Here is a 12,269-nt window from a genome sequence, read left to right as displayed (position 1 = left end):
TTGTCTTAATATGGATGATTTTGGCATACAGCTCATGAAAACCCAAAATTCCTATCTCACAAAATTAGCATATCATTAAAAGGCTCTCTAAACGAGCTATGTACCTCATCATCTGAATCAACGAGTTAACTCTAAACACCTGCAAAAGATTCCTGAGGCCTTTAAAACTCCCAGCCTGGTTCATCACTCAAAACCCCAATCATGGGTAAGACTGCCGACCTGACTGCTGTCCAGAAGGCCACTATTGACACCCTCAAGCAAGAGGGTAAGACACAGAAAGAAATTTCTGAACGAATAGGCTGTTCCCAGAGTGCTGTATCAAGGCACCTCAGTGGGAAGTCTGTGGGAAGGAAAAAGTGTGGCAGAAAACGCTGCACAATGAGAAGAGGTGACCGGACCCTGAGGAAGATTGTGGAGAAGGGCCGATTCCAGACCTTGGGGGACCTGCGGAAGCAGTGGACTGAGTCTGGAGTAGAAACATCCAGAGCCACCGTGCACAGGCGTGTGCAGGAAATGGGCTACAGGTGCCGCATTCCCCAGTCCTGGGCTACAGAGAAGCAGCACTGGACTGTTGCTCAGTGGTCCAAAGTACTTTTTTTGGATGAAAGCAAATTCTGCATGTCATTCGGAAATCAAGGTGCCAGAGTCTGGAGGAAGACTGGGGAGAAGGAAATGCCAAAATGCCAGAAGTCCAGTGTCAAGTACCCACAGTCAGTGATGGTCTGGGGTGCCGTGTCGGCTGCTGGTGTTGGTCCACTGTGTTTTATCAAGGGCAGGGTCAATGCAGCTAGCTATCAGGAGATTTTGGAGCACTTCATGCTTCCATCTGCTGAAAAGCTTTATGGAGATGGAGATTTCATTTTTCAGCACGACCTGGCACCTGCTCACAGTGCCAACACCACTGGTAAATGGTTTACTGACCATGGTATCACTGTGCTCAATTGGCCTGCCAACTCCCCTGACCTGAACCCCATAGAGAATCTGTGGGATATTGTGAAGAGAACGTTGAGAGACTCAAGACCCAACACTCTGGATGAGCTAAAGGCCGCTATCGAAGCATCCTGGGCCTCCATAAGACCTCAGTGCCACAGGCTGATTGCCTCCATGCCACGCCGCATTGAAGCAGTCATTTCTGCAAAAGGATTCCCGACCAAGTATTGAGTGCATAACTGTACATGATTATTTGAAGGTTGACGTTTTTTTGTATTAAAAACACTTTTATTTTATTGGTCGGATGAAATATGCTAATTTTGTGAGATAGGAATTTTGGGTTTTCATGAGCTGTATGCCAAAATCATCCATATTAAGACAATAAAAGACCTGAAATATTTCAGTTAGTGTGCAATGAATCTAAAATATATGAATGTTAAATTTTCATCATGACATTATAGAAAATAATTAACTTTATCACAATATGCTAATTTTTTGAGAAGGACCTGTACAAGATAGTTAGTTTGAGTTCGAAACAGAAGTAGGTTGGTATAAAATGATAATGGTCCAAAATAGAAATTCAAATTGCTCCACAAAACTACCATCCTAAAAAGTTGCACTCCACACAGAATTCTGCAAATGTCCTCCAGTAGGGTGTTCAGGGACACGCAGTACATCAGTTCAGGCTGAACATCATAAACCTAAATACATTCAGACCTTTTGAATAACATGAAGTGTGTTTGACAGATCTCACCTTGTGAAAGTCTGCACTGGAGCATCTTAACATGGCAAGATAAATGAGGCATCCCTGAGACTGTTCAGATATACTTAAACTTCGGTCACATTTTCACTCGTAAAAAATGAACGCTGTGCCATATAGTCCTTGATGTACATTAAAATGCTTAAAAAAAATTTGAAATCACATATCAACCCAGTTTCTGAATAATTCCCAACAGCATTAAAATGTGGCATAACACAGTGAATTAGATCATTGTTTGAAATGAGGATCTTAATAAAAAATGCTTGGAATAGAGTGGAAGATGAAGGGACTATGTCAGTTTAAACATGAGGACATGTAGCTCCTGAAGGAGGCCGATGAATGCTAAGGGAGAACGTGGGGGGGAAAAAAGCCAAAGCACAGGAGGGTACATGAGAGTTGAAGGCAGCTGTGGGATTGTGGCTGGATGCCCTCTGTGTGTGGTTCTGAGGGCTGGCACTGACTCCATGAAGCCTGCTGTTCTGGCTGAAGAGGCTGGGGTCGGCCTTTGTGACAGAGGGGAGGGGTAGCTGGGGAGCAGGGGACTTGCCATGTAGTCTCATTGAATTCTTATGACAAATGTCTTTCTCCAGTGTCCATCTGCCACTAATTCCCACTTTCACTCATATCTCTTCTGAGATTGTTTATTTTAGCAGAAAGTTTTGTTTACTTGCACTGCCATACTTGCACAATGATCACCTGCACTGTTGTACTGCTCTCGCACCCAATACTGCTCTATATTTACTCTCACTCACTTAAAACTGTGCACATATATTTATATTATATTGTAGATATGTTTATACTGTTTTGTACTCTATTGCACCAACTACGCCAAAACAAATTCCTTGTATGTCCAAAAACGTACTTGGCAATAAAGCTTTTCTGATTCTGATTCTGAAGGTGGAGACATGCAGTAGTTAAGAGAAAGCAGTATCTTACCAACAGTAGTGTTGTCAGTTTAGAGAATGTTGGATGGGCTCTTATAATTTTCAAACATCTGAAACAGCAATTCAAATGCTAACATTTCATGCTAACACTTTTACTTTTGAATTCAATACATTTCTTTTGAGATGTTTTCACTACAAAAAACAAGCCCAGAGCTAATTCTCAGGCTAAAGCTCAAATCCTTTTTATACAAGAGGCCTTAAATATTTGCGAATGTGTTGTAGAATAATTGGCTGTCCAACTCTGCTACCATTGATTCAAGATCTTGGCAAGATAAAAAAAAATGTGTAGAATTGTAAGATAACTTTTTGGCATAGTATAAATTGAAGCCAAGCTATAAAAATCATGAATTAGTTTGTAATTTGGTTTGTACCAGGCATCCCTAAAACTAGAGCTGTCTGTGTAAAGTTGTTTCTGTATTTTGCTGTAAAAGTTAAACTAAATTCTCTCATTTGGAACTGCTGTAATAAACCAACATGTATAATTTTGTTTAGAAATTATCTGAAAATACTGGCTGACCTTTGTTGGTTTCTTGCACACATAAATGGGATAAAAATAACAGTGTGGTCAGTTTTTGTTTGCATCAGGCACAAACAATGTGTGAAAGGAGAAACGTTTTGAACTAGAGTTGCTTCAACCATGTTTTGCCCTGATGTTCACAGCTGCTGGTCACACCAACGCTGTTTGAGGGTGAAAACTGAACAAGGAATACTTTTAGGGACAGACCTTAACGTTTTCACTGAATCTGAATCTCATTGTTTAGCTGTCTGGCCCACACTTTATGGTTTTAGTTCACTCCCACAGCTTTCATTGCGTCATTTATGGCTGACATGGACAACGTTTTCCTTGGCAAAGCTCTGAAAGTCTTCTGCACTCCAAAGATAAAGTTAGCAGCTTGATTTGGGTGGGACATTGAGGACATCTAAAATCCTGATTTTGTCCTCATGAGTTTTAGTCTGAACCATGTCCCCTAATCATTTTTTTTTTTATTGTTGACTGTAAATACCATTTAAGAAGTGATTTTAAGCATTTAACAAAATATTCAAAATGGTGTGTAGGACCTTGTTAGCAAGTTCACATGACTGATGTCTATATGTTAGAGCAAAAATCTGGGTGTAGTGACTTAAAACTGTTATGTTTACTTTTTGGCAAAATATGTAGCATTAAATAAAAGCCCCTCCTGCTCCTTTGCTCTGTATTTGCATCAGAACGGAATGCCTACTTGGCACCTCTATTTGGACATTTCGAGCAACGTCACACTAGGGGGAGACCCGGGGGAAGACCTAGAACTCACTGGACAGACCGTATAATCTTTCTGGCCTGGGGACGTCTTGTGATTCCCTAGAATGTGCTGCAGAATGTCGCAGGGGAGTAAGATGTCTGGGGTTCCCATCTGGGACCTGTTGCCTCTGCAACCTGATCACTGATAAGGGGAAGACAATGGATGGCTGGTCAAAATGAAAATGCTAACATATGTACCATTAGCCAGTCTCAGCGTATAGCAGTATTTTCTTGCAGTGCTCTTGTTTGGCCCTCCGTCACAAATAGTTTTTCCACTTGGTTCCAAAATACTATAAAATACATATTTTTAAAGTGTTCAGTGAGCATAACACAGAATCAGACAAGTACACACAGCAGAGCAGTCGATTTGCAACCATTAATTTCTGCACTTTTCTGTAAAGGATTGTGGTGGGGACTGGTGTGAAGCATGATCAGGTTGGCGGTTAATCAGCAGCAGGCTGCCAGAGCTTTACAAAGTTGTCATAACACAAAATTGGACATTCATAGTCATTGCTTAAGGTACTTTTAGTGGGATGGCTAATAATCACCTTACTTACCTGTCACTTTGTTTGTTAAAGTGATAATAATTAAACAATTAATAAAATAATTTTCATTCATTTTAATTAATATTCAGTCAAAACAAGCTGAACAGAGAATCCACATCATCCAGATGAATACATTTAACTTTTTCTCCGCAGTGACAAAAAACACTGACTGTGGTCCCAGTAACTACATATAAATAATTATATTAAATGACTGCACTTAAAATATGAACTGATCACAGTCTCACAACTTCCTGGCCCACATGGATCTGAACTGCGCACCCGCTTGTGCATAATAAAATGTCTGGAGTGGGATTGCTGTAGAGGCTACTGTCATGAGGTTTTGGACTTTTGCCTCAGACAGATGACTTCTCGTGGCTGTTTTGATGTCGTTCCGGAGGCTGAATCTGTGCTCTGCCGTCACACTAGAGACTGGAATTACAAGCGCCACTTCAGCCAAAGTTTTGAAATGGGTATAATATGCATGAGTTCTCTGTAATGTTTCTTGATAGTATATGTTAATAGTAATAGGAGTTAACATCAGCCTCAAGTTCAGCCATTTTTTTTTTACATCTACATCGAGCATCATTTACAATCAGTGAGCCACAGATGGTAGGGTTTACAGATATGCACATGTTCTCCTATTGAAGGGTGTGTTTGCTTTCTTAGCCAGGAGGTGTTAATGCTGGACAAAAAACCTGTTCCAGTTAGTTATCGCCTCAAAATAATGACCATGGATATCTCTGAATTTGAACTTTGATTTAAATAGCTTTGGGTCAGTTCAGAACAAAATTAGCTTGGTTCTAAAATCTGACATCTGACACCTGAAGTCTTTTTTTTGTCACTGCGATGCTTGCATCAATGCATGGACACTTTTCGTTTTTAAAAATTAAAGCACCTCCTGTTTGATACAGATTTTTTTTTTTACTCCTTTTTTTTAAGATGTAAAATTGAACATACTAAAAAAGATAATAATTCAATTTAGTCCCCAGGATAATAATAGGTTTATAACATACAGAAATGCAGTGTTATATCCACACTAGAGTCCATATCACATCCAATGTAAGAATGATAATTTCAGTCATTAGTGACTAGACTTAGACTTTTCTATTAAATGCTCTGCCTGATTGTCTGCAGCAAAGGTTGCTGGGAAGTTTTAACTTGGTGCAGTTTTAGTAATTATTTATTCATTTCTGTTTTTAACGCATTTATGTTTAAGAATCTATTAGAAGGCTTACAGATATGTTGAACTATGTTGTCCATCAGTTTGTATATCTGAAAGTGATGATGCATTTGTACTGATTTAAACTGGATTGATAGGTATTCAAATTGGACCAAATTTGATTCCATATCATTGGATATCCAATGTTTTGTCTTGTAAAATGCATTAAAATGAGATAAGGAATCTAGGAAACATACATAAACTGAACTGAAACAAAATGTCATACAGCTCAGAGTCAAAGTGATTCCTCACAAAGGACACTTTTCAAAAGAAAAGAAAATAAGTTTTAACCTAAATTGAAAACTGGAATCGTTGTCGGAATCTCTCGACAGTAGGCTTTAAAATGCACTTTGCAAAATAAAAAAGTAAAGTATATTGTGAACTGAGGCTAGGCTCTCCCACCAGCCTTAAATCTTTCATGCAGCAGATTTTTTCATTTTTTTCTGTCACATTTAGATACAGATGCCAAAATTCCTCCTAAAACGTTGGATGCTCCTTAAAAAGATAACTTTTGCATCCTGTGAGGAGAATGTCTTGATTTTTAACACCAAAAAGTCTAGTTTTCAGAGATGCTTTTAAACACTTTAGGAAGGAAATGTGGCTGTTGCACAGACATATGTCCTGCTGGATGAATGAATCCTTGTTTGAATGGAAAACCGCTGCAGAGGGGCAGAGACTGTGTGAAGCTAGAGAGGAAACGGAAATGGGCTTGAACAGAATAAGCATGGAGAGAGGTCCAGAGGGCTGATTCTGGTAAACCGGCAGATTTCCTTCATTACTCATGCCTCTGAGTCTTCGCCAGCAGATGTTTTCTTGCAGACTCGCAGTGTTTTCCCTCAGGTGTTTGGAAAAAAAACACCTGCCTTGCACAAGATCTTGTGTACAAATGATTTAGAGCCCAAACTGTTGCCTGCTGTTTCGCGTGTTTCACTTGCAACCATGCACTCTGTCAAGTGTAATTGTGTAAAAATTAGCCAGACCAATGCGCACACACATACACACACTTACTTCACACTTGCAGGCTTGTTCGGGCTGTGGTGAGGGACTCTGCATGGGAAGTGTGAACAGTAGAAGGCCAGACAAAGTGACATGTGTTCGCCCGAGGGGCTGGCACTGTAATTGTGTGTGTTTCTATGTGTCGGTGTGCATATGTTTGTGCGGTGGTTGGCGCGCCAACCCTGCTGTTTACCGTGGGGGATTATAGAAGAATTGTGGGCAGCTGGCAAGCCCGTTTAGTTTCTTTTTCTCTGTTTTTTATCCCCTCTCCTAAATCTGCCAGTAGCTGTGCGTAGTCGTTCTCTGCTTGTCTGCCCCTCAGTCGCTCGCTCCACTTATGTGGTTACGATGTACCACAGCGATTTAACAAAATAGCCAATTTCCTTCATGAAAAGAAGCAATAGTTTGTGTTTTAGCAGCTGGGATTCAGGCTTATGACATGTTACTCTGAAAGCTGCATTTAAATTAATGGCTAAATGGACAAAATTATAACACATTAACTTTTTTTTAAATGAGTGGCTAGAAACTGGGCAAGAAAGAGCAGTAAAAGTGTTCTGTTGTGTGTCTCGCACAATTGCCCAGAAATCTGTTCTTGATATTAAAAAAGCAAACTGCAAAAGCTGAAAGTGAAATCCAGCTGTTTCCAGAGCAGAAGTGAGCAGCTGGAGGGAGGATGTTGGTCAAGTAGTTACAGTACCCCGGGGATTCAGGGTCTTATCCCCTCAAAACTTCAGCTTTTGGTTAAAAACATAAAAATGAGTAAAACAATTAAAAATAAATACGGCCAAGGAACTTTTACATTAAAGCCATACATTTTATGTCTGCTGCAAATAATAACTTTATTGGATTACTGTAAGTTTTATATAACAGCTAATACATGATAAATTTGCACAGCAACTAACATATTTGTCATCTTTCTTTCGTAGGTTTTGGTCCTTCTGATGCTGGTGTTCTGCATCGACTGGCTGACCTTTTTGTTCATTCCTGGCTGCCATTTAAAGATATCTGTACTGAGACAATAAAAAGCCTCGATATTGGCTTTTTACGTTTCACTTTTACAAGTTAGTTTTCGCCATTAAAAAAAAAAAAAATCTAAACACCACCATCAGCTAAGCACAGTTAGCTGCCAGGATGGAGCGCAGTAGCTGGAGTGGCAGTGAGAGTCCAGGGGAGGACATGGACAGACTCAGTGATTCAGGAGGAGACAAGACTATGGATGGGGACCCCGAGGGGGTCTGGAGCCCAGACATCGAGCAGAGCTTCCAAGAGGCCCTGGCCATATATCCGCCCTGTGGGAGGAGGAAGATTATACTGTCAGATGAAGGGAAGATGTACGGTGAGTAGCTTAAGCTGGTCTGATGTTCCGGCACAAGCCATTTTAATAATTCAATTTTTTTAAAATAAATGTCTCTGTGTATTTTAGAAAAGGTTTGATGCTTTAAATGTTGGTGTTTCAGATCTCTCAGGGCGATAACCTTCTAGTTTTAGTGCTTGGGTTCCTCTTTTTATCTATATTTATAAAAGCCATATGTAATACATTACTACTGAAAGAAATTACATCCTTAGACAATGGGCAGCGATTGGCCGGCTTGTTAAATTTTCTGGTGTGAGACGGTGAGAAAAATGACGTAGACTGTGGAGATGGAAGATTGTCTCACTGTGCATCAAGTGTCAGAGAAAGGGGAATGAAACATAAGCTGTAAAAGCGAGGAAATGGTGGCATGCTGTAGCTGGTGTGTGTGTGTGTGTGTGTGTGTGTTAGTACAAGAGTGTGACAGAAGTGGGAGAGTATTTGTGTGTTTGAACTAATAGACTGATGAACAGATGGTCCTCTGGCTGCCACCAGCTGCGTCCCCCCTTCGACTCTCTTTTACTGGTTTTCTTTTTTACTATTTTTTTTTTATTACTGAGTTTGTGTATCTATATTTGATCTAGATTCATACTCTATAAATGCTGGATTTTGATGGGTTTCAGACATTACACAACTTATTTTCATAGCCACAGTGAAGAGGTCTGATTCTGCTCCTGTGTAGTCCAGTGCATCTCCTAGAGTATCTTTGCTGCATCAAACATCATATTAGATAAAAAGAAAGATAAAAGATGAAGCATTTATATCAACTTCCATCTATTTTTTTAACCTGAGAAGGACTTTATAGGCCATATAAAGATGAATCCAGATATTTACACTGTATGAAAACACTCGTGTTTTTTTCTCACAGCATTAAATCACATTAAACATTTGATGTTTTGGGTTAGTTCAGGTTACCAAAGATGCCAACTGGAACATTTTTATTACTTTCTTCAAATTCAAAATCTTACACATTTATTCTTAGTATTTGTCAGCGACTTTAGACTGCATGACTTGGGTCAAACGTTTTGGGGCTCCTTTCACAAGCTTCTCAAAACGGTTTGCTTGAATTCTGACCCATTCCACTTGACAGAATTGATGCTACTGAGCTGCCTTGCTTGCACACACCTTTTCAGCTCTGTCCATACATTTTCTATGAGACTGAGATCAGGGCTTAATGGTGGGTTCATAGAAGCTGCTGTATTTTACTGCTGTAAAATCGAACTTTGGCGATCACTTAACAAGGAACAGCTTTTTAAGGAATTCTTTGGAACATTGTTAAAGTTCCATTGAATTCAATGACCCCTATTAGCAATTGTTTGCAAATATCAATAAATTAAATACACCAAAAAAAAGCCAAGCACCCTAATCAATTGGTGAAAATGAAATAAAACTGAATGTGACAATATTGCAATGAAGAAAATCTCAAATGAATAACAATGTTGGCACTATAAGCACATTAACAGTCCAATGCCAAGTGGGTTCTCTCTTAGGCCTGGATGCAAGGTCGGATTCGGTCCTGTATGGAATCTTAAATCTGCTATGTCCTACCCTGCAACAACGTCTTATGATGTGGCAACTGACCCTCAAGATCCAGCAGATCTGCCCAGGGTCAGCGCTTTACCTCCAAGCTGAGTCTGCACATGCTAGATTGTGGAAGGACCTGGAGTTACCTGGCTATTCTTGAGAAGATCTCAAGGCGATTCATAAAAATGTGACGTTTGTGGGCTATGTCAGAACATCAAGACCTGATTCCGGAAGGCAGCTGGATTCCTATAGGTAATGGTTCCAACATTGGGCCACTGTGACATCTACAGGTCCTTCTCAAAATATTAGCATATTGTGATAAAGTTCATTATTTTCCATAATGTAATGATGAAAATGTAACATTCATATATTTTAGATTCTTTGCACACTAACTGAAATATTTCAGGTCTTTTATTGTCTTAATACGGATGATTTTGGCATACAGCTCATGAAACCCAAAATTCCTATCTCACAAAATTAGCATATCATTAAAAGGGTCTCTAAACGAGCTATGAACCTAATCATCTGAATCAACGAGTTAACTCTAAACACCTGCAAAAGATTCCTGAGGCCTTTAAAACTCCCAGCCTGGTTCATCACTCAAAACCCCAATCATGGGTAAGACTGCCGACCTGACTGCTGTTCAGAAGGCCACTATTGACACCCTCAAGCAAGAGGGTAAGACACAGAAAGAAATTTCTGAACGAATAGGCTGTTCCCAGAGTGCTGTATCAAGGCACCTCAGTGGGAAGTCTGTGGGAAGGAAAACGTGTAGCAGAAAACGCTGCACAACAAGAAGAGGTGACCGGACCTTGAGGAAGATTGTGGAGAAGGGCCGATTCCAGACCTTGGGGGACCTGCGGAAGCAGTGGACTGAGTCTGGAGTAGAAACATCCAGAGCCACCGTGCACAGGCGTGTGCAGGAAATGGGCTACAGGTGCCGCATTCCCCAGGTCAAGCCACTTTTGAACCAGAAACAGCAGCAGAAGCGCCTGACCTGGGCTACAGAGAAGCAGCACTGGACCAAAGTGCAAAGTACTTTTTTCGGATGAAAGCAAATTCTGCATGTCATTCGGAAATCAAGGTGCCAGAGTCTGGAGGAAGACTGGGGAGAAGGAAATGCCAAAATGCCAGAAGTCCAGTGTCAAGTATCCACAGTCAGTGATGGTCTGGGGTGCCGTGTCAGCTGCTGGTGTTGGTCCACTGTGTTTTATCAAGGGCAGGGTCAATGCAGCTAGCTATCAGGAGATTTTGGAGCACTTCATGCTTCCATCTTCTGAAAAGCTTTATGGAGATGAAGATTTCATTTTTCAGCACGACCTGGCACCTGCTCACAGTGCCAAACCCACTGGTAAATGGTTTACTGACCATGGTATCACTGTGCTCAATTGGCCTGCCAACTCTCCTGACCTGAACCCCATAGAGAATCTGTGGGATATTGTGAAGAGAACGTAGAGAGACTCAAGACCCAACACTCTGGATGAGCTAAAGGCCGCTATCGAAGCATCCTGGGCCTCCATAAGACCTCAGCAGTGCCACAGGCTGATTGCCTCCATGCCACGCCGCATTGAAGCAGTCATTTTTGCCAAAGGATTCCCGACCAAGTATTGAATGCATAACTGTACATGATTATTTGAAGGTTGACGTTTTTTTGTATTAAAAACACTTTTCTTTTATTGGTCGGATGAAATATGCTAATTCTGTGAGATAGGAATTTTGGGTTTTCATGAGCTGTATGCCACAATCATCCGTATTAAGACAATAAAAGACCTGAAATATTTCGGTTAGTGTGCAATGAATCTAAAATATATGAATGTTAAATTTTCATCATTACATTATGGAAAATATTGAACTTTATCACAATATGCTAATATTTTGAGAAGGACCTGTATGTGCTCTGCCCGGACAATTGGACACTACAACCTTTCGACTTAGCCTAACCAACAATATTTAAACCGGACATCTACCCCTCTCACTGAGCCATAGTTGACCCAATGCATCTCTAGTTATCCATCATTAACAATTTTGACTAGCATTTAGAATCTCCAGCAACTGTTTCCCACATTATTGCTTCACTCCTGATGGCACCATGTTTGTTTTATCCCATTTATGGAAAACTGGCTAGAGGAAGGCCATTGTTGAAAGAAGGTGCTCTGGTCAGATGATACTAGAATTCATCTTTGGCATACATGAAAATGTATAACATTGGACATTACCTTAAACACATTGTCCCTACATTAAAACATGGTGGTAGCAGCATCATGCTTTGGATTTTTTTTTCCAGCAGGGGCAGGGAAGCTGGTCAGCATTAAAGGAAAGATGGATGGGGTTAAATACAAGACAATCCTGGAAGCAAATGTGTCAGAGGCAACAAAACACTTGAGACTGGAACAGAGGTTCACCTTCTTGCAGGACTGTGACCCTGAACCATTGGGAAACCATTGGAAACCATTTGTAATGGTCCAAAGCATGTTTTGGAATGGCCCAGTCAAAGTTCAGACCTAAACAGAATTGAGAGATTGTGGTAAGACTGTTATCGGACACTCTCCATCCAATCAGATTGATCCTAAGCTATTTTCTAGTTAGGAATTTGCATTAATTTCAGTCTCTAGATGTACAAAGCTTGTAGAGATTAATCACAAGAATTGCAGCTGTAAATGCGGTAAAGGGTGATTTTACATGGCCTCTAAGGGACTGAATACAAATGCATGACACCTATTT

At 40.4% G+C, this 12,269-nt stretch overlaps 1 protein-coding gene across 1 annotated transcript in view; it reads left to right on the top strand.

The window, feature by feature from the left end:
• Window positions 1-12,269, top strand: part of tead1a (TEA domain family member 1a) — a 67,293-nt gene that overhangs the window by 19,196 nt on the left and 35,828 nt on the right. The window contains exon 2 of the mRNA XM_047390389.1: window positions 7,600-8,009. Coding sequence (XP_047246345.1) covers window positions 7,805-8,009 — 205 coding nt within the window. The 5' untranslated portion in view covers window positions 7,600-7,804. The remainder of the gene's footprint in view (window positions 1-7,599; window positions 8,010-12,269) is intronic.

This window comes from Girardinichthys multiradiatus, chromosome 2 (genome assembly GCF_021462225.1).
Source record: "Girardinichthys multiradiatus isolate DD_20200921_A chromosome 2, DD_fGirMul_XY1, whole genome shotgun sequence".
Classification (NCBI taxonomy): domain Eukaryota; kingdom Metazoa; phylum Chordata; class Actinopteri; order Cyprinodontiformes; family Goodeidae; genus Girardinichthys; species Girardinichthys multiradiatus.
Note: the sequence above shows the minus strand (reverse complement) of the source record. Positions and strands in the feature narration are given on the sequence as shown.